The sequence below is a fragment of the Triturus cristatus genome, chromosome 9 (genome assembly GCF_964204655.1).
Source record: "Triturus cristatus chromosome 9, aTriCri1.1, whole genome shotgun sequence".
Taxonomy (NCBI): Eukaryota; Metazoa; Chordata; class Amphibia; order Caudata; family Salamandridae; genus Triturus; species Triturus cristatus.
This window is the reverse complement of record NC_140592.1, coordinates 882,747,326-882,770,751: the sequence shown is the minus strand read 5'-3', so window position 1 is coordinate 882,770,751 and position 23,426 is coordinate 882,747,326. Positions and strand designations below refer to the sequence as shown.

The following is a 23,426-nucleotide window of genomic DNA, read 5'->3' as shown; positions in this document are numbered from 1 at the left end:
CCGAGGACTTCTGCTGAAGTACCACAGAAAGATGCCGGGGAGAATCAGGAAGAGCCAGGAGAAACAAATCCGGAATTACGGATGCACCGAGCAATTCCTCAGTTGTCACAGGATATTAGGGGTTCAACTCGGAATCCCCTTTAATTATAAACCCCCGCAGTTAAAAAAGGGACAGCCAGTATTGTTAACTCTAGACGACTGTGCAGGATTAACGCACTTGCGTCCGGAGCACTTGTAATGAGACCCGTAGCGTCCAGAGTTGCTTTCGCAGGTGGGAGAATATGATGTAAAAGACCCACAAACCCATGTATTTCATGAGGCTATTGGGGGAGACCAAGGACAGTATGCCAAGACAATTTGATGCTGTTCTAGGGGAAACATTTCTAAACCACTAAAAGATATTTTCTGTGTGGAGCAAAAAGTTTTAATGTGCTTATAAACATTTCTGTCACACTAACTCCTGCAGGTTGTGTGCCTCGTGGACAATCTATAGGATTAACGGTAAACATGGAATTGCGGGAGTAGTTATGTAAATCCATGATTTGTGGACATTTCCTTGCTCAGTCCTTGGAATATTTCGGGTTCCTTTAAATGTCCAGATATACTATTACTATTAATATATTGTTAATAATATGTCTATCTCTTTGAGGTGCTTTACCGTTGTTTTAAATAGATCACAATTATTAATCCTTAACCTATTTTGTGATTTGTCGGCCGATCTATACATTCTCAAAGTGTTCTTGCTGAAAAGCACTCAGTAGTGGTCAGGGTGCATTAGTTTGTTTCTTAATGTTGATGGAGACGTTTATTTTGTCAGAACTTCCTAGAGAAGGAGAGAAGAACCAACATAGTACCACGTACTGTCAGTCAATACTCTTAAAAGAAAAATTTCTGTGTTAACTTCTCCTGTTTTATTACTTACTTCACTCTCTTACTGAAAGTAATTTAACCAAATATAAAGAGACAGAAACACATTTTCTGCCTGGTTATACTTTTCCCTGTTGAATAAAGCATAACACAAAACGTGATCCTGTTTCATACGTCATTTTCCATACAAATAGGTTTGAGGTAGAATTATTTTTTACTAAGGAATGAAACAGAGAACCTGTGGCAAGTCGTCTCGGGGGACTCTGCTCTGAGAGATGGTTTTACACAACTTTGCAATGAAAACAAGAAGTAACTGGAAGGTGATTTAAGGGACCAGGCAATGAGTACAGGAGGGAATGGGGTTGCTTTGCTTGGCAGATCAATGGTGACTGGAGGTAAGAACCTGTTAACAACTAAGGCAGTAGAGCAGTTAGAATGTGACTAATGCAGTTATGTAGGGCCCGATTCACAGAACTGATTTAAGACAAAATCCTAAACTTACTACCAATTTGGTATTCACAGAAGGCACTTACTCATTTCGGTATTCACAGAAGTTAGGAGTCCCAACTTTAGGACTCCTAAATGCCTTCTGTGAATACCGAAAGTCTTAAAGTTATGATTTTTCTCAGTTTAGGAGTAGTAAAGTTAGGACTCCTAACTTTAGGACTCCTAAATGCCTTCTGTGAATACCGAAAGTCTTAAAATTAGGATTTTTTTCAGTTTAGGGGTTGTAAAGTTAGGACTCCTAACTTTAGGACTCCTAAATGCCTTCTGTGAATACCAAAAGTCTTAAAGTTAGGATTTTTCTCAGTTTAAGAGGAGTAAAGTTAGGACTCCTAAATTTAGGACTCCCAAACTGAGAAATATCCTAACTTTAAGACTTTCGGTATTCACAGAAGGCATTTAGGAGTCCTAAAGTTAGGACTCCTAACTTCTGTGAATACCGAAATGAGTAAGTGTCTTCTGTGAATACCAAAATGAGTAAGTGCCTTCTGTGAATACCAAAATGGTAGTAAGTTTAGGATTTTGTCTTAAGTTAGTTCTGTGGATCGGACCCGTAGAGTTTGTCGTATGCGGAACATCTATATCTAAAAAAAGACCTGACCTACTGACAACAGTATCTTATAATTCAAAGGACCAGGGATGCATATTACCCTTACAGGACAGTACAAATGCCAACATGTGGTGGATGTTCCATTTGGCTGATTAGCACATATGCCTGCGTCCATAAATAATAGCCCGAAGTCAGTTAAGGACAGTGTATCAACAATTGCAAGAGATAGATAAATATAAGAGGGGGAGGCACAGAGTGGTTGGGCGCTAGTTTCGAGTGCAGCTGGCTGCAGAAAGGTGGTGGGTAGTGGGTACATGAATGATTTGGAGCGAGGCAGGGATCTAGCGCAGAAGAACAGGGAGTCTAAGAGGAAACAGTGGTATCGGGCATCTAGGTGCTTCTGAAGGACAAAATAGGATGGGCTACTCATGCACTCAGGTTTTACTGTTTGATTTACTTTTTTCATTTGTGTTCTATTGCAACATCCCGGCAAGTTTCCAGTCGCTTCAGCATATGTTGTTACAGCAAACTTGGATAGTAGTGGTCTTTTCGCAGGACATAATTTGCTTAATATGTAGTAAGTAGGGTGTGTGCCAGCTCCTGAAAGGTAGTATGGCGCGAAAACATGAGAAGGCAGTAGCAGTAAGAATGAGTCCATGGATGTAAGTAAACAGAATGGTGAAGATATACACACAGCATGTGTGTTAAAATATATACAATCTGCTACGCAGGTACTTGATGGGTTTGATGGGAACATTCAATGAAAAGGCTGAGATGCTGATGGAAAAACTATCAAAAGTCGCAGATGGAAAAACCGAAGTTCGAATTCTTGACTTGATGGGCCGCGTGACGCTGGATGTGATCGCAAAGGTAAGTGATTTTTCTTTATTGCTGGAAACCGGAAGTAAATGAGCACCTTCTGGCTTAGAATTCCTTTGGAAAAAAGGTGAACGTAAATGTCGGAATTTGTCACCTGTTGCTACTTTTGCACTTTGTAGTTTACAACTGTCCGCTGTGAGTCTCAGTGTGTTTCTTCTGTTGTAAGCAGAAAGCTAAACACTGCAATCCTCTGCTTCTCACATCTCTCTTCTTGAATTTTTTTATAGCCCTTATCTGAAAATTCACGGTGAGGATTCTGTTTCCTTCCAAACCCCATACCTGACCTGAAATTAGTAGCTAATTTCTGTTCTGGATTTTGCATAACCTGCGGTAATTCCGTATGATCACACACTTACAGGATGAGAGAGTTAACCTGCAGTGAAAACCTCGAATATACAGTATGCACAATCTAAAATTTCACACGTGGGAGACCACTAAACACAGATGTACAAGTCTACTTCACAAAAATGGCTACCAAGTGGAACTGCTTGCCCGTAGGAAAAGTGACAACAAAGCACCAGCTGTTTTCATGTTAATGGTAAGAAAACACCTACAGCGACACCAAAGCAGCAGCTGCTTTTATATAAATGGTGCAAAACACCTACTGGGTGATGACCGAGGACCTCGATTAACTGATGAGGCCAACAAGTGCTGATATTCTAAATTTGTACTGGAACCCATGAGTGGAATTTTTGGGTACCAAAGATGCTATGTTGTAATGTGATGCCAACCACAGTCTACTGCAGCATCAGCCCTGTTTATGTATCAAATTAACGTTGAATATGTATAGATTTCGCGAGCTCCTATATCAGTCTTAATCCACCACTATTGTACATGTACTATTCATCCAGTCAACACACATATATCTGTGTATTTATGTACATGGCATTTAAAACTCTTGGATACCTGCCCACAAAGACAAGGCTCTCTGACAGTGTTTGTGTCTCACACAACAAATGGAAGCTGAATCAGACGCCTCAGACCCAACAAAAATGTAATTGAATCCATCCATTCTTTAGAGATCTCACACCTCCTCCCCAGTGATTCAGACACTAAGTTTCAGCTGTGACATCAAGCAGCACTTCTGGAAGTGGATCTTTTTCCAATTGATAATAAGGCCTAGTTCATGGATTAGAATTATCACCACTTGGAGCTGACACATCAGGAGACATTATTGGGTAACATAGCTCATTTCTTCCAGCATTTGCACTCCTTGCACCCTGAGTTTGTCTTTAAAAAAAGAAAGATTGATCTTTTTTCAATCAAAAATAATTAAAAACAGTATTTACTTGATACATATTCTGGCAAAAAATGTTTTGTTCAGCAATCCGGTGGGCAGATGGTGATGTGGTGAGTGCGTTGTTTGCATCTCCTAACATGTCTGCCTTATGTCCAGGCAGAATGCTGTCATGGTACAGCGTCCTTATAATAAAAGGGAGGATGCTAAATGTATAACTCTATAGAACACATTCTAGTGATCCAGTCCCATATATATTGAATGCCCGTTGATTGGAGACTCCCCGGTTAGTGTAGCTACAGCAGTGTGTAAGTGTTGGTCAGCAGTGCACTGGGGGTATCTTGTGTATCTCAACAGTATGTTCTGTGTCACCCAGGGGGTAAGCACGGTGTCATTCACTTTGTTTCCTCTCAGTCTGGTATGTGCGGAGAGGGGTATCCTGATCTGCCAGTGCTGTTTATGTAGTTAACACCTCAATCCATTGTTCTGAAAGAGGGGTTCACCTGAGGCCTCTGGCCTTTTTTTTGTCTTAAGGGCCTCTCCTTCAACACTGGCCCAGGTTTCCACCTCCACTTTCCACCGTATATGTGGGGGACCCTCCAGAGACTTCTTGCACTGTGCTATGTACCTACAGGCAGTGGTGAGGAGGAGGTTCACAAACCTGTTCCCAGCTTCGTTCCTTGGCACCTGGATGTAGTGATCTGCAGACAATTCGAGGCCATGTACGTGTTCTGCCTATTGAGAGTGCTTTCTAGATCAGCCTCCACCTGCCACCCAAACTGGAGGATCACTGGACAGTGTTATACCAAGTGGGGCAAAATCTGCGTCCGCTTTAGCACATCTGGGGCAACGGTAAGAATGTGTCTGCATGATCACAATTAACCTATGTGGTGTCAGACATGTTATGTGTATGTAGTTATAGTGTGTATATTTCACTCTTGTACGCCTTGATATTGTATAAGAGAGCCCTGGCGTGCATACCTGCTCATTGTCTCTGAAAGGTGGCCCAAAAGTATTCCTATCTGGCTAGGGCTTTTGGTAAATCATACTGGAGTGCCAAACACAGACCCACCAACAAACAGGATACCAAATGCTGCCCTTTGGCAACAATGAGTAGACTCTGCCAAATATTGTTTGATTTGGCTTCTGACCCAATTTCTCCTATTAGGTGCATGAGTGCTTGTATAAGCACCTCATATGTCATGAACTGCAAACCAGGTAGGCCGCTGTCTGTCACCAGGTGTTCCAGGGTCCGAAACGTGCCTCCAGCATACACATTGCTCAGGGTATTGATACCCACTTCTGCCCAGTCCCTAATGTGACCAACTGTGAAGAAGCCTGCCTTGTAGGGGCAACATTGGTGCATATATCGGGTTCCCTCCATGCTGATTCCTTGACCTGTTGCAGAAGCACAAGCCAATAGTCAGACGTATAGGCTTGCAGGCAAGGCTGATTTCCACCCCATCAGGCTCCCTCCCTGTGGGCAACTCCATCTCCAAATTCTCCCAGTTTTTTAACGTTTTGGCCTGCCAACCTCCTAGCAAGCCACTGCAGTTCCACTGCCAGGTAGCACTGTTCGTAATCTGGCATGCTTAATCTTCTGCAGTGGGTCGGGCCCTGTAGGGTGTTTATTGCTATTCTGTGTCTTCCGCCATCCCATATCAGCTCACGGAGCAACAAGTTGAGGGACTGAAACCATTTCCACAGCACCCATATCGGTATGTTCGCAAAAAATTATAACACTGTTTTATTAGATAACTTTATTAGATATGTAAAAATACCATAAAAGCAACAAATTATCCAAAACAAGTTACAGGTACAAGCATAAAAGGAGTCAATAATCCATCAGTTTAAAAACCATATAATACAGTTTCAGTCCAAACATTAAAAGATTACAGTGCCCCTATCCCACATCCAACCAATTCATCTACAGTCATGGGAACCATTCTTAAAAATGATAGATAATTATGACAGGGAATCTACAGGTTACCGCTGCCCCTTGTATTCCTTAGTCTGAATGCAGCCCTTAAAAAATTAGTGATACAAAAAAGTGTAAAAGCATCTGGGGCCAATTTTAAAAATAACAGTGCCACCCGTGCCTGTTTGAATCTGGCTTTATTTAAAATTCCCTTCAGGAAGAGTCTCCTGGGATAAGAGAAGAAAGGGCATAATAGGATGAAATGAAGGGTGTCCTGAGGAGATCTATGATCGCAGCCACATGGCCCTTTCATCTCTATAGAAGGTGTGAACCCTGCCGGGTCCGCTAAATATAACACTGTTGTAATGTGATCATTTTAGAATTGGCTATCCTAGCCATAATAGGCAGCATCGGGATGTGCAAGAATACCACTGCTCTGAGTTTGGCCTTGCACGTAAAAGTGAAGGAACCACCTGAAACACTGACAGATTCGAGTCTTTCAAGTCCAAACACACCAACCATTCCCCAGAAACAGCACAACTTTCAGATGTAAAATTTCTTTAATGTTTAAATAACATTAAAAGACAAAAAGATTCAAGTCCTTCAGATTTATGACAAGACAGGTTTGTTTTCCTTTTTCTTTTTAAACTTGGCATGAGTTGCTGATACAAAACTCATAATGCAGTGATCACTTTACTACAGCTCCTTTTCAGAAGAGGTCTGAGACCTCTTGAGAAATCAAAATTAATATTTTGCAGAGGGAGGAACTGGTCTAGGAATGAAACCCTGATACGATGTTGCAAAAGCATGTTTATGTAATTAGCAGCCAGTTGCAAAGAGAGAACTCCTGTCTCCTACTTTGGAAAAGGAAGAAAATGGAGTGTTCACCTTGTACAGTGGAGGATCTTTCCTGGCCTCTTTAGGAGGCAAAACAATCTCTTCTCCATCTTTGTAGGAAGATGATGGTGTGTTGTGACTAATTGTAATTTTTATTGTTTAGTTAATTAAAACTCACAATATGTGACTAGAAGATATCCGCACCACAGAAGGATTGTCGGAACCAGTTGTCGTATTGAAGGTCGCTGGCAAGACTGTTCCTGACCCTCCCAGCCCAGATAAAAACACTCCTGCTAAAGATGTGTTGAAGGCAGTCTTGAACCCTTCTAAAAAAGAAGGAAACAGCTATATATTTGCATATCTCCTTTATGGATTGATAGGCAAAAATAAGTACCTGCTTTGATGGGCCTGTTTCAGAACGTGTAAGCCCCACCAGCGTAGAATCAATTTTAAGTAATCAAAATACTTACATTTTCCAAATGGAATTACAATTGCATTCCCAATTAAACAAAAGGTTCTATGGTTGCAATTGAAAAGAGCATCTGGATCCACTGGATCCCCAGAATCTTTAGTCTGCAAGATCTCAAATCTTCTCCAGGGGAACCGCTACATCAAATAGTTCATCCTGGCAGGAAACCCACACCCTTTTGATTCTCTTTTTGAGGTTTCTTAAATATTTTGAAAAGAAAGTGAGCAGTATGGTATCCAGTACAGGAGTGGCCATGACCATATGAGGAATAATTGGTCTCGCACACTTGGATTTAAGTTTTGACCTTATGTTTGTCAAGGAGAAGTTCAACACTGGTGTGAACATACTCAGCTACATGGTCAAGTGTTGTCCAGTCTGAGGAGAATGGGTGTTCTATTGAGAAAGGGTCAATGGACATCATTTGTGTTTACAATGGCCAGGACCAAAATTGATGAAATTGTTAACACCGTCCCCATCATAATCATGGTCAGTATCTTTAGTGGTGTGACAACCAGTATTTGTATAATTATTCAAAATGGCTGTGGGAGCAGAACCGCACCCTAATATTCAGGACAACCCACCAAACAGATCACTTAATTTTTTTTTACCTCAGACAATTCTGCCCAAGGTTTATCTTGGGCAGAATTGTCTTATTTATCCAGATCACAAAGAGCTACTTGCTGGTCATGGATGAGCTGCCTATATTATATAGAATTATAGATGGGTAACAGTCAATTATAGAGATACTTTTCACTGAGGAGCTCTGGGTGACATCAAATAGACAAGATCGAAGCTCAAGTTGTCTATGATGTGAAGTGAAAAAATAAACCCCATAACTCACTTTTTACCCATCTTTAATTCTATGTTATGTATAGCCCCAAATGCAGCTGCCCCTGTTTTCAACTGCTAGGTAGTGGCAAAGGAGTAATGGGGAGCCATACAAAACATGGCCTCTGTTATGTACCTTTCATAAAGGCAAAAAAAAAAGAAATTACCTGTCATCCTCGACCAACCCCAACCACCTTTCCTGACTTCCTTCTCCCTCCTACAGCTGAACTTTCTGCTTTTAAGCAAAACAGACAAGCACCGCTTGACTGAGAAGCTCGCAGAACCCTGTCAACTGGCCTAGAAGGCCTTTATGACATCACAGCAGTGGGTAATCCGTTTAGTTTCCAACTGTTGCTATGTCATAGCAGTGGATTATGAGATTCAGAAACTCAAATAAAAGATGGAGGCTGTATATGAGAGCCATACATAACAAATAAAATAATCTGCCATGCACCAGAAACGCAGCTTGACTTTGATATTTGGAGGTGCTAAAACATTTAAAGAAAATGAAGACTCTTCCTATAATGTCTAATCAGCACCAGGAACATTACTTCACCGCTTGTAACTTAGTGGTACACAGACATTTTCTTTCAAAGGATCTTTATAAATCTCAGGTGTGAACAATTATCACTTGAGCATAACACCTCCCTTCTGTGTAATGACAGTAAATATACAACTCCAACTAATATATCCTATTTTTCAGTGAATCCAGCATTGCCAGAAACTGAAGTACATTTGCCATGCAATATATGTGTAACATATGGCTGCAAGGTAAACAATCTTGGGCAAAGCAAATAGGTCTCACCCATGCTTTGGCTCAGTCAATATTTGTAACCATGTTGTATAGCATTACAGTTGCTCTGCAGCATGGCTAAAAGTAAATAAAAGGTGCTTTGATGTGGCCAACACTGGCCGCATTATAGGGCTTTTTTTTTTATTTTCAACTAGGATGCACAGCAGCCACACAGCTGTACAGCCTGGCAAAGATCACTGTAAAGCCAAATAATTCTGCTATTTGTCTTTTCTGTGTTTTTAAGCCATGTTGTACAGCTGCATGGCTGCTGTGCAGCATGTTTGAAAACAAACATAAAAGTGCTGTAATCCAACTAGCCTTGACTGCTTTGTAGCACTTTTAAAAGAAAACTTTCAGCCATGCTGCAAAACATGTGGGCTCCTATAGAACATGGCTAACACAACATTGACAGAGCTAATAGATCTTATATAGGTGAGACCAATTGGCTTTGCCTGTGCTTGAGAAGGAATATATATATAGAGAGCAAGAAACTGCATTTTCAGAGCCAGTAAATATTCTGTGATGAAATGTAACACACTTTACCCATTTCAGGGTGCAGGTTGTCAGTGCCTGCAGGATGACAGCACTGAAAATCGATGGGTTGACGGAGCCCCTCAGCCTTCTGAAGTGTTGGCCTTATAACAACACTGTGTCATTGACAGCACGCCAAAGCAGCAAGCGCCACAAAATAGGGCATTATTGTTGAAGAGGTCCGTACCACCCTTGGATGTGACCAGGACACCATATGAAAAATAATAAATAACAAATAATATCTCGCGGGAGACATGATAAAATTGTGACAGACATAGGGGAGATATGATCTAGAACCAATCAGGGATCGATAATCGATAACAATACACAGGCCCATACACATTTACCCTTACACTATCCGCTGAAATGACGCTGGGATGAGTTTCAAGACTAATGAACACTCAAAATCAGTCGTTCATTATACAGACTCGTATCTAACACTCTAAGTACCTAACTGAGCCTGCATATCAACTTCTTTCCTCTGGTCGATGGACCTAAAGTTGAGAAGTTGATGGTAATAATAATAACTATCTATCTATCTTTCTATTATTTCTGAATAACCACAAACTCAGTGTAAGGTTGATTATGTTTATCACCAAATAATGTAGAAAAATAAGAGCTCAACATGTACAGAATCACAAAGCAAACAATGAATTAATCACAGAGAGAGAGAGAACATTTATCAATGCAAACAGTGTCAAACTCAAATCAAAATGAACAAATGCACCGTCAAAATGTTAATGATATTTGTAATTCAATAAAAAGAATATGTAAAAAAAAATGAACAAATGCATATGAAGGATACGATAGGCGAAGAGAAAAGTTTCAGAGACAAAATACATTTGCGATCGATTATGCAAAGTACAAATCAGTTAGCTAATACTAACCTAAGAAATAATGAAATACCACCCCTTTGCCACAGGGATAGTAGGGGATTCCCCGAGATAGATTCAGGGAACAAAGATTCAGGAGGCTAGATACAGGACAGGAACAGGAAACAGGTAGGCCTCAGCAAACCGACGGACTTCGACGATCTCCGTCTAAGCTTCTTCCTAACTGCGACTAACCACACCCCCTAGGGCACCTCAATTATACCCTAAAACTTACATGTCCAACCCACAGTAGTTGAAACATTTATGAAAACTCTGTCTCTATTGGCTGATTTGGGGGGTGTTCTATCACACCACCATAACCACGATCATATTTTCTTAACGCTCTTTGTCTTTCATAAATTACACTATACTAGCCACGTCTGATTTCCTTTGACAAATAACGTTACAAAATACCACACATTCATTGTTGTCGCTTCCTGTGGAAGAAGTTTTTACATTTCCTCATGGCCATCTTTTTGTTATTTTGCAGACAAACAAATGTCTCTCGAAGGTTATCAGCCGTAACCTTCGCCACTTATTAAATGATTTTTCCTTTTACCATGTTACAGACATGCAGAAATGTAGGCCCATGCGTTTCTCTACAATGAATGGAACACAGACATTATTAATTTTACGAAATGTACTTTTCATCATTAATGCATTCCACTTTTTAAGCAGGTCTAGCTAATAAAACTAGGCTGTTCCTACGATAAGGCACAAAGGGATTAGGTTTTGTACAAGCGCTCCAGCACATTACTCTGGTGCCAAGTTGGCCGCTATATAAATGTAATGTTGAAGCAGGGTGAGTACAATGCGCATGATGTAGCACACAATAACAGAGCATGCTGTAGCGAAGACTAATTATTAATTGTGCAGAATCCGCACCTGTCCATTACCATACAAAAACCTTAATAGAGGAGTGAATGTGAAGTGGAAGGAAGGATGTGGTGCTACGGGCAAAGATGCCAATGTCCAAACTAAGGAACCAGGCTCCAGTCCCAGCATCACCCAAACATCCTGTGACTTTGGGTAAATAAATTAATCTCCCCAACCTAAAAAATGAATGTGAGCAAGTGTAATGTAACAGGTGCTCATGTAAAGGATGAAATAGTACATCAATCACAGCGATGGACACTAATTAAAGGAAATCAATATGTACTTGGTACATGCTCCATACAAAGAGCCAGAAGTGACGCCATTGTACGCACTATCAAATTGTAAAGCAGCAAATACGAGTGATAATGATGCCAACGAATGGTAAATAACGGGTGGGATAAAAGCCCCTTTTTACAGAAGGTTTTTTGGATACAACAGATCATCGCCATAGCGACAGTTCATGTGCGCCACCTGCAGGCTCGACCTAATAATTAAACAAGCAGCTACCAATAGTTCATGGTGTAATACACAGACCTTTCAATGATTCTTGACTTCTTTAGCACAAACCTCTTCCTTGCCTCCAGAGTAACGATACTACTAATATATATTGTTCTTCTGTCATAGTTACCACGGCCTGCGCCGGAAATTGATTATTCCCATATGTAAAAATCTGAAACTAACAAACTATTTAGTAGCCTTTAGAGTGACACCACTCCAGTAAGTCATTGCTACGAGCAAATTTCTACAGGCAGTATGGCACAAAAGTGTCAGACTAATGATTGTGCCCTCAAGCGACTCGGTCAAACTTTGTAATTTTTCTTTTTTTTTTTTAAGATTTGAGTTTTTATTCAAAACAGACATGAGATTCAATACTTCAAAGCGACAATAGCAATGACACACGGCGATCAAAAATGTTACAGCAGAGTACCACAAGTCAGCAGACAGATTATTTCCAGTGGCATCTTATTATCAATCTGCACCACCCCACCCCCCTACGAATAATCCCTCCCACTTCAGTCCCGATATAATGTGAGCATGTAGAAAACAACCAATATGTACACTGCCCAGTATGTTGGCTTTGGGCTAACGCTGAGTAACTATATGCCAGGAGTAGTACCAGTCAGCACCTCAGAGTCACTTTCAGCAGCAACCGTGCCCTCCTCCTTGGTTGCGAGGTAGGTTTTGTACAGTTCCCAAAAGTTTTTAGGTCTGCTCCGTGGCGGGAGAAGGTCGCAAAAATTTTCCATTTGAGTGCTAGAGTATAGCATATCCCGTGACCACTGAGCTATCGTGGGATTCGGTCACCGTGACCAACAGATCGCCACCCTGCGTTTGTCTAATAACAATCCCATGGCCACTAACCGGCGCACACCCTTAGGTATCTATTTAGAGTAGCCCAGCAGAGCAAGAGTGGGCTCCGGAGTGAGTGTCAGTTCAGCCACCCGTCCCAATTCTCTAAAAACCAAATCCCAGAAGTTGGATATCCCCGGACAAGACCAGGCCAGATGAAGGAAATCAGCTGTCGGCGCGTTGCATCGCTCGCAGGCCGCATTGTCTCGTATGCCTTATCCATGCAATCTCTCAGGGGTGTAGAAGACCCTATTGAGATATTTAAAATGAATCAATCTATGTCTACCATTTAATGAGATGTGCTTCGTGCTAGTACAGCAGTAAGCCCACATAGTGTCGTCTATGTCCCGGCTCAAGTCTCTTTGCCAAGCTAATCGGGCTTTAGTGTAGTGTAGTGTAGTGGTTCTCTCTATAGGACATGGATACCTTGTAGATTTTGGACACTATCCTGGAAGGCGACTTAATCGTTATGACGTAGGACAAGGTTAGCAGCTCGGGACGTTCCAGTAAGTCATCCCCTAAAATCATGTTCTGTGGAATTGAAATTGTGTAAGTATAGTAGTTGTAACGTCCCCCGTCTCGAGGGCACCCCAGTTCTTTGCGGTGCGTTCATCAAATAAATCGCCAATGGTCCATACTCCCAGGGAATTGAGTGCACGGCGTAACCCCCTTATCCCTGCACAGGGGCAGCCAGAGACACCAATCTAGCAATGCATATGGGGAGTAGAGAATGGCCCCCGCCTGTAACTTTAATAGATAGTGCCAAGCGGGCGTTGTTGCGTTGATTGAATCTAAGATCACCGTCCTCCGGCCAGCAGCTATAAAACATCAAAGCCGGCAGTGATAGTGGGGCAGCCACTACAATTTCTATACGGAGATGTGGGATGGCTGGAGAACCGTGCATCCAGTGGTAAGCATGCACGCTCTGCGCTGCTCTGTATTATAAGTCAAAGTCAGGCGCGCCCAGCCCCCCATATAGTACGGCAGCGTAAGAACCTGCCATTTGACTCATGCCTGTTTGTCTGCCCAAGCTAATTTTACCATCAGCATTGTAAGCCGACGAAAGAATGAGCGAGGAAGAACAATGGGAATATTTGTGAAAAGAAATAGAAAACGAGGCAGTACCACCATTTTCATAATGGAAACCCTGCCCAGCAAAGATAGGGGTTGTTTAATCCAACAGTCCACGTCGTCCTCTAATTTGCTGATAGTTACTCCATAGTTTTCTGAAAACACAACCTCTGAGTTAGAATGCACCCTTATACCTAAGTATCTCACCGCTTCCGTTGACCACTGCAGCGGGTAGTCTGGTTCGAACGATCTCGTGGCCGGTGTAAGTGGAATTATGATAGACATCGGCCAGTTACATTCCGGGTCTCTAACATATAGAAATGTATCTTCCGCATAGGTGGAGACTATTAGTTCATAGTCCGGGAACCAAATGCCCTTGTGTCTATGATATTCTCTGAGCATGCAGGCTAGGGGTTCGGCCACCAGCGCATATAAGATTGGAGACAGAGGGCAACCCTGTCGCGTACCTCTGGAAATAGGTATAGAGTCTGTCACCAGATTACCTATTTTAATTCTGGCTGTGTGAGCGTTATACAGAACTCCTAATAATTGAAGAAAGACCGGCCCATCCTAGCTAAAACCTGTCTCATAAAGGGCCATTCAACGGAGACGAAAGCCTTCTCCATGTGGGGAAATACTGCTACCTCCTGTGTCTCCGGTTGGATGTGTTGTAGAGCGCCAAACAATAATAAGTTATAGGTCCGGATTCTGCCTGGCACAAACCCCGCCTGTTCCGGAGCAACCAGGATCAGAATTAAAGGGACCAACCGGTTAGCCAGGATCTTTGCAAATATTTTTGCATCCACATTGAGCAGCGAGAGCGGGCGGTAAGAAGTGCATTCTTCCGGGGGCTTACCCGGTTTTAGGATAGCAACAATAATTGCTTCCCTCATCGAGAGCGGCATAGTTCCCGATACACACATGTCATCAAAATGCATAGCCAACTGTGGCACCAGTAAATCCAGGAACGCCTTATAAAAGGTAAAAGTGAGGCCATCAACTCCAGGCGCACTACAAGCTTTCATGTTCGAAAGAGCCAAGAGGATTTCCTCTCTCTCTCAATGTACCTCATAAGAAACTCACGATGCATGTTCGTGAGCCATGGTAGCTTTATGTGTGTGAGGTAGTCCGAAATTTCCTCCTCCGCTATGGGTAGCGTAGAGCTCAGAGAAGTATTGACGAAACCTGCCCGCAACATCCGCCTCCTCAGTTAGGGTGTCGTTCTCCGCCGATCTAATCTCTGCCACCACTGTTTTTTCCTGCCTCTTCTTGAGTAGTTGGGCTAAGACCACCCCCGGCCATTCACTCTCTACGTATGCACGTGCTGTGGCATATTTACCAAGGTGTTTTATTTCAGCATCAGCCGCCTCATGATATTCCTCCAGTATGACTTTGGTCTCCTGCGCAACTACTTCATCCGCACAAGCCTGTTGGCATTTTTCTAAGGTCACTAGTTTCTGTTCTAAGTCAGGAAGTCGTTTGCGGATCGCCCTAAGAATGCCAGAGTGTTTGGACATAGTGACACCGCAGATGTAAACTTTGAACGCCTCCCAGACTACCTGAAAGCTATCTACCGACCCCACGTTGGTCTCAAAAAACATTTCAATTGCTTCAGCCATTTCTTCTTTAAAAACCGCATCAAGCAAGGAGTAAGGGGAAACCTCCAGGTGAAAGGAGGGATAGTTTTTCTGGGGTTGTCAAGCACTAGCAGTAACGGGGAGTGATCCGAAAGTGTACGGGGAAATACCTTACATGCTCGCGCTCTCTCATTTAAATGCCTGGCTGCCAGCCAATAACTTATTTGGGTGTGCAGATCATGATAGGCTGAGTAGTGCGTAAAACCCCCTTTGCCCGGGTACCTCTGGTGCCACACATCACACAAGTCAAACCTTACCATACCGCCTTCCACTGCTCTAGCTGCCGCCGTGATATGTCTCTCCGGCCCCCCCAATCTATCCAGCTATGGGTTCCTGACTAAATTGAGTTCTCCACCCCAAAGCAGGTGCCCCTCTCCTCGCAAGCCTACCTTCTCTGATAGCGCAGAATAAAAATCAGGGTTATCAATATTTGGGCCGTAGATGTTAACTATGAGAAGTTCCATACCCTTTCCTCTACACCTGCTAATAACAAATCTACCTTCCCCGTCCGTGTCTAATGGTAGTGTTAGGGCGGACCTAGGATTAACCCAGGTAAGTACCCCTCGCGCATGAGTGGTGAATCCTGCTGCATGTATGTTACCATGTAAACCTCTACTACGCAGCATAGGACTGTTGAGAGGGAGATGCGTCTCCTGCAGCAGCGCGATATCTATTTCATGTCTCGTCAAGTAAGTCAGGAATTTTCGGAGTTTCCTGTGGTCGTTAAATCCTCTGGCGTTCGAAGTAAGTGCTCGGAGTGTGTCAGTACTTATGTCACTGCGGGACCTACTAGTGTCTGTTATGGGGTGTGCTTTGCCTGTCTCGCCAGGCCGACCTGTGGAACAGATAGGGTGTGTGCTCACCATGTGTAATCATGAATAGAACGTAAGGAATGTTAAACTTTTCGAGTCTCATACCCCGCCCCCCCACCCACGTCAGGCCTTCCCCAACTTTTCCCCAACAAAATTCTCCCACAAACTCCCCCTGCGTCTTCAGTATGGTCAAGAATTCAAAACAGTATACCATCAACTCAGGAACCCCTCCCTCCCCCCCAGAACAGTACCCAAGTAGTGCAATTCACTCGTCGGCGGACTTTGCTCGCCTAGTAGGGCTATACGTCCCAACCAGTCGCTACCCTTACCCCTCCCGACATCCGACCGAAGTAGTGCATCTGCTGTATAGGACAAGTCCACCATCTATATCATATAGCCTGATTCAACATGCTCAGTATACCCACCAGAATTTAGTCACATTGCTCTTAACACTGTATCACTGCCCATCATGCAATATAAACCAGTCCTATTTAACTCAGTCCTGTAAACCTTTGCCTCCAGGTGCACCTGTGTGACAGTACTGTTACTGCCAAAGACCACTTGAACTGCAACACTCTTAACTGGAAATCGTGCGGGCGAGAGATCAGTCCTGATCGTCTAGTTGACCTCCAAGAGCTCCCTCCAAGGTACGGCGCTCTGGACTGTTACGCTGCTCCTCGGCCCTCTCCTTCAGGGCCTTCTGCAATGCCTTTGGGTCAGTGAAGATACGTGAATGGCCCTGCCGGGTCACACGCATTCGGGCCAGATAGAGCATAGCGTAGTCTATGTGCTGGTCCCTCAGTTGGCGTTTCAGCGGCGCGAACTGTCTGCGCACCTCTTGCACTCGTGGCGTGAAATCCGGGTACAAAGAGATGGTGGCACCTTCGTACTGTAATGTTTGTTTGTCCCTGGCAGCTGACAATGCCGAGTCTCTGTCCCGATAGTTCAACAGTCTCGCGATTATCCATCGTGGGGGGGCACCAGGAATAGGCCGAGGGCCCATGGACCGGTGAGCTCTTTCCATCACGAACATCGGCGAAAACGTTTCACTGCCAAGGAGGGTGACCAGAAGTTTCTCAACAAATTTTTCCATGTTGCCAGTCTGAGTCGATTCCGGAAGGCCTGTGATACTCAAGTTGTTGCGCTGGGAACACGCTTCCAAGTCCTCCGCCTTATCTGACAACACCTGCAGCACTCTCCCAATCTGCTTTGGTCAGTGTCCATTGTTGTCTGTGCCTACCCCACCTCTGCAACTCTGCGTTCCGTCATGTCTAGCCTTTCTGCATGTTTATCCAGTTGCTCCGGTACGATAGTGAGTCTATTTTAGTACCCAACACAGAGAGGCTGCCCTGCAATCCTTTATCCATAGCTGCCAGCATAGTGCAAATGTCGCCATCCGCCTCTTCCTGCATCTGATCTTGCGTGTTTTCCCCATCGTCAGCAGCGTTCTCCCGTACGTTCGTCTTCCTTTGGTCAAATGTGATTTTAGGCTGGGTTTTGACATCTCTGCCCATCGTGTTCTGATCGTAGCCACGACCAGCATGTAGATCTACCGAACACCGAAGCAGTTAGCTGCCAGCGGGCGCACCTCTGGTAGGCTCTACCTACACTTCCAGCCATGACCTCCGATCAATGTGTAGACCCACACAGTCCAACGGCGTCTTCACTGCGCAGTCTCTCCGCACCTCCGAGGACTAGCCGTGGGTTCCCCCGCCAGTACTGCCAAACTTCATTCCCGGTCTTCTCAGGCTCCCAATATAGCTAATGTGAGCAGTCGTATCTTGGATCAAACCGGGGTTCCAGTTTGTGTTGCCAGCTAGCGTGTGAGACATGCGTCACCGCACCATGCCCCTTCCAAAGATAAATATTTCTTCAGGCGCTGCATGTTTTAAGCAACTCACCGTGGGGCAACAACAGGGGTGCGAGACAGACCCTCTCCTAGACAAATCAATGGAGGGCTTTCCCGAGGCCGGTAGCTCCAGGCAGGGTCTCTCGCAGTTCCTGTTTCGCAACCCTTTGCTCAAAATGGCGGCGAATGTTACAAGGCCGATACCCAAGCCGTCTTCAGGCACCAGCCGGGACCAAGGCACTGGCAGGTATTCGTCGCTCTCCCGGGCCCCTCAGAGTTCTCAGACTATCAGTTCCGAATTGCGTGTCAGGCGTCACAGCTTAACTCAGGCGGACCTCAGCGCTCACAGGCAGTCAAGATGGCCGGTGTTCCAGCTGCGCATACACCACAGCCTGCAGCCCTTCCGGGTACTCACTGCGCCTCAGACAGCCGGACTGTTCAGATCTTCGCATCCACATGCCTCGGGGGGCCGCCGCCAGCATTCAGGAACCCCTCGATGTGATCTAGCGTGGAGCCACCGCTCAGGTAGGTCAGAGCTCAGGCGTCACAGCTGGCCCCCTCGGTAGCGTGCCGATGTTGCCGGCGTGATTTCGGCGCCCCGGTCCCCAAAGATTGTTCGATGGGGCCTCTTCCAGCAGCCAAAAGCTCACTTTAGTCGGCTCCCTTCACAATGTCAGTTCTCCGCTACTGCGTCAGGAGCGGGAGTTATCGGCAGTAATGCGGCTGCAGAGCCGGGGTCCGCCCCTCTTCTTTCACTTCAGGCTGGGGCTCAAGGCCGCTCGTGGGGCCGCAGCAGGCCGCTTCCGTCTACTCAGCTGAGCGTGGGAGTACGCAGGATTTTTGCAGGATAGTGTGATGGCGGCACGAAGCGGTTTACTCAAATGGCCATCTCCGCGGCTCGCAAGCTCCGCCCCAGGTCAAACTTTTTAATTACTGTTTTATTCTAACAACATTCATTTAATACATAAAGTTGAAAGATAATTTTTATGTGTTTTATGTATTCTCTGCTTAATTTGCACATAGCTCTGCTTGATTTTTGCTCTTATTTTGCACACAAGTAATGGCTAAAGAAAATGAATTATGATTAGTATTGTTTTTTTAATAAATTGTGTTGTGATGTCTTAAAATGGTTTTATGATGTATTTCTCACAATTTTTTGCACATGTGCACTTTGATGGTACTTAGCTACCGAGTAAAGTATATTACTACTACTACTCTCATTCTTGTATCTTCTTGTTGCAGGTAGCCTTCGGGTTGGAAATAAACTCACTTGAGGATGACCAGACTCCGTTTCCAAAAGCTATCTCTAATATCATGAAGGGAACACTCTCAGCACGTGAACCCCTTACCAGGGTTTGTGGACATGCTACTAAGTTTGCATTCATTTTTAATACTGAAACTGTCGACTCTATGAAGTACAATTTGCTTATAATGTATCATTGTTGTGTTCCCACCAAGCTGTATCCGGGAAATTGGAAATTTGTTAAAGAAGTGCAGGAGAGCATCCGACTGCTGCGCCGTACAGGAAAGGTATGCCTTGAGCGCAGGCAGAAGGCCATGGAGAGCGGAGAAGAGATACCATTGGATATTCTGACACAGATACTGAAAAGCAAAGGTAAATTAACATATTAAAATAATAATTTCAAACAATTAGTTGGAAGTAAAGACTACCTTTTCTTTAGGTGGGTCATCCTGGGTCAGAAAATTGCAAGGGAAAGTAAACTATACATAGTCATCAGAAGCTGGGAAGCTTGGCTACTGTCCACATCTGGTAGCTCCCAGCTTTTCACAACTATGCTTGCAGAGGTTTATTTTTGTCCATGCAAAGTCAAAACGACCGAGATATTGTGTGTGTATCTAGCCTACCTACTCAAGGCACAGCTCTGCAAATATTAGAAACACATATTGACTAACCCTGCTTTTAAGCCACTCTACATCTGTTTAAGTCCCTTATAAGAAGTTTGAATGTTTCTGACTTCTGCACATTTATATTTTTAGATTCTTCTTCGAGCTGCCCCTTGTAAAACTAATGGTATAATACGTCAATTCTCTCATTGCCTGTCTTGAGGCTGTCTTACCTTTTGGAAGATTTTGGCCAATTAGTCTGCAGTTATGCTTATCTGAAGGTATACAAGTGTAGAGCTCAATGTACATATGAAAGCTCAGTAGAATGGAAGGCTTGTTGCTAAGGTGGAATGTTGGTGTTTGAAGGAGAGAAGAAGATTGTGAGCTGGAAGAGCAAGCTGGAGGTATCTCTCTCTCTCATGCTACAAATAAAGTTTACCAACCTATGTTCCTGCGTTGGGTAAATCTTTACATTGGCGACGAGTGACTTAAGCTGCGCAGGGAGCAGTCTACGAGTACCTCCATCCCTGGATAAACCACTGAGTTTAAATTATCCTAGAACCTACGCAATTGGCAGATTGGCGATATTTGGAGTTAAAGCAAGATATTCACCATTGGTATGTACGGCATATCGTGTCTTTCTACAAGCTCTTCCAACACGTTTAAGTGTAATACATAACGAGTGAAATTCTACTTCGGATTTCAAATTTCATTAAGTGGAGTTTTGCATCTACATCTGGCTATTATATGGATCAAAAGAAAACTGTGTCTAAATTAGAGTGCTCAACAAGTACATTTGCGTGCTACAACTAAGTTTCTTTAACACGCTTCCATAGAAAGGTATAACTGTCCTAGCAAGCCGGGATCGCGTTCTTTCACATCGACTGAAATAGAGCGGAGCGACCTTGACTGTGCCTGTGTCATCTGTTGATTTATTGGATGTGCGCTCCGATATCAATGTGGTGATTTATTAGATTTGCACTCCGAATGCTGGATGCCTCGGGGAAGCTGTATTTGTTGAGTCCTCACTGTGCCCGTGTTTATTCAAACTCATACAAGGAGATCAACTGTGCCCCAACTGAAGATTTTAAAGCGTTTCGCAATATACATCGGATAAAAGTAACTGTGCCCGTGTTTATTCAAATTGCCTGAAAAACTCATACAAGGAGATCAACTGTGCCCCCAACTGAAGATTTTAAAGCGTTTCGCAATATTTTAGTAAGAGAACACGCAACGTTGAAAACAGCATTTTTCAACTCACATCGGTTTGCTCGCGATCTCTTCGCACTCGATCGCAGCTTGTGGACGATTCTTCCATTACTTCCTTGTTTAACGCGTGCGCACACACGCAGTGAAATCAACGAAGTGCACCCTACCACCTAAAGAAAAAAGGCTAAATACTCACGCAGCGGCCATTTTAACACTTTGGAAAAAATAAAAACATGTTTCCTAATAAGTTATATACCTACTAACGTTTATTATTATCCCAACAGGTTCAAAATAAGTCTAATTTGTGTGCATTTATATTCTAATCAAGTGTAATAAGTTGGTGATAATTGTTTATTGTTAGGATGGCAGACCAAGGTTTGGCAGCACCTCCTTCTTTTTTACCTACACCGGGGGATCCTCCCATTCCCTGGAAAGAATGGAAAAAAATATTTTTAACATATATTTTGGCAACTGGAGCGGATAAATATGGTCCAATACGTAGACAAGCCATATTACTTCACCATTTAGGGGTAGAGGGAAGACGTTTATATGAAAACCTTCCTGAAATTTCATTGGCAATGGGTGATGGGCAACCCAACAATGTGTATGAAATGAGCATGCAAATGCTTGAAGTGAGGTTTATTGCGAAAATTAATGTTGTCCTAGAGAGACATAAATTCTTTTGTCGCGTACAAAAGCCGGATGAGGATATTGCAAGCTATGTTGCTGCGTTAAGGGGACTTTCTCTTACTTGTGGTTTTGAGGGGCTTACAGATTCACTTATACGTGATCAAATTGTCCGATGCACCAATAATAAGAGGGTGCGAGAGAAGCTTCTGATTAAAGATTGTAAATTAGAGGAAGCAATACAAATAGCCAAGGGATTAGAACATTCGGATTTATGGATAAAGGAGATGGACAAGTGTAGTAGTTTATTGGCGACGAAACAAATCGCATCAAAGGATTCGGGGGCAAAAGATTTAAATTCTAAAGAATCTGATATTCAAGCTTTTGTTGACGAAACCAAGGTTGTGAAGTATATGGGTAAAACACAACCTAAACCGACAGCTAAGCCTGCTGATAGCCTCCGTACAAGAAATAATATACCAGTGGCTACTACACGACCTGGAAATTTGTTGCAATCGACTAGTGCACGTAGTTTTAAGTGCTACAGGTGCGGTGCTCCTGGTCACATTGCCTCAAGTCTCAGGTGCATGGCTAGAAATGCTATTTGCAGAGCATGCGGTAGGAGGGGACACCTTGCTAAGATGTGCAATTCTAAAACTCAGTATGTGCAAGAAATTGATGACACGTGTGAGAATATTCAAGAGTTGATGCTTTGTGTAGATGGGTCATCTGTTCTTGAAGAGGTAGATTGCAATGTGGTAAATAGTAATGGTATAGTTATGGAAAGTACGGATAAACTAGAAAAACCTCACTCAATGATCAGTTTAGACGGGGGTAGTGTGAAAATGTTAATTGATTCTGGAAGTCTTTACACTTTGTTGTCCAAAGACATGTATCTTAAGGTATGGAAAGATACAAGTAGAATGGAGGATTGGGGTGTACCTGACATAAAAGCGGTAGGTTACAGTGGAAAAACCATAGATATAATTGGGGTTAAATGGATGGTAATAGGCTTTGCAAGAAAAGAGATTTATGGTAGGGTATACTTAACAAAGCAAGGGTCCAATTTGCTAGGCTGGCGTCACCAGAGGGACCTTGGGATAATGCTGAATCCTAATGCTGATCAACCTGTCATGTCAGTGGTAGTGCACGATGTGGATGATTATGATACAAATATAATGAAAAGGTTTTCCAATGTTTTTTCGGATAGGCTTGGTAGGCTTAAAAACTTTTCTCACAAAACCATCCTAAAACATAAAGCTGTGCCAGTTGTCCACAAAGTAAGGAATGTCCCCCACTTAATGAGTGGCCCTCTTCAGGAAGAACTGAACAAATTGTTAGATCAAAAAATCATTGAGCCTATAGAGGCCTCAGAATGGTTGGCGCACATAGTGGTCGCACCCAAGGAGGGAAACAAGATTCGTTTGTGTGTGGATTTGCGCGACCTGAACAAGAACATCTGGGTTGATAGACAACCATTGCCTAACATTTCAGAAATGCTGACTGCAATGGGTGGTGGAGTGATTTTCAGTGTTATTGACATGTCGTCAGCCTATCACCAAATTGACCTTAGTGAGGAATCAAGACATCTCACCTCTTTTGTAACTCCGTTGGGTGCTTTTCGCTATTGCAGGATGCCATTCGGTCTGGCATCTGCTTCTGCAGTGTTCCAAAGGGTCATGAAACAAGTATTTGAGGGAGTAAGGAATGTTCTGTTTTTTCAAGATGATGTGTTAGTGGTGGGAAAAAATGGTGAACATCATGATGCAGTAATGGAAGAAGTCTTGACGCGTATGGAAAAGCATGGGTTGACTATAAAGAGGGAGAAGTGTCAGTTGAGGAAGAGTAAGGTGACGTATTTGGGA

The 23,426-nt window shown here is 43.4% G+C and overlaps 1 protein-coding gene across 2 annotated transcripts in view; it reads left to right on the top strand.

Annotated features, from left to right (window-relative positions):
• Positions 1 to 23,426, top strand: part of LOC146799013 (cholesterol 24-hydroxylase-like) — a 223,506-nt gene that overhangs the window by 103,454 nt on the left and 96,626 nt on the right. For both annotated transcript variants that reach the window (XM_085626409.1, XM_085626408.1), the window contains exons 6-8: positions 2,653 to 2,791; positions 19,123 to 19,233; positions 19,339 to 19,495. In XM_085626409.1, coding sequence (XP_085482535.1) covers positions 2,653 to 2,791; positions 19,123 to 19,233; positions 19,339 to 19,495 — 407 coding nt within the window. The remainder of the gene's footprint in view (positions 1 to 2,652; positions 2,792 to 19,122; positions 19,234 to 19,338; positions 19,496 to 23,426) is intronic.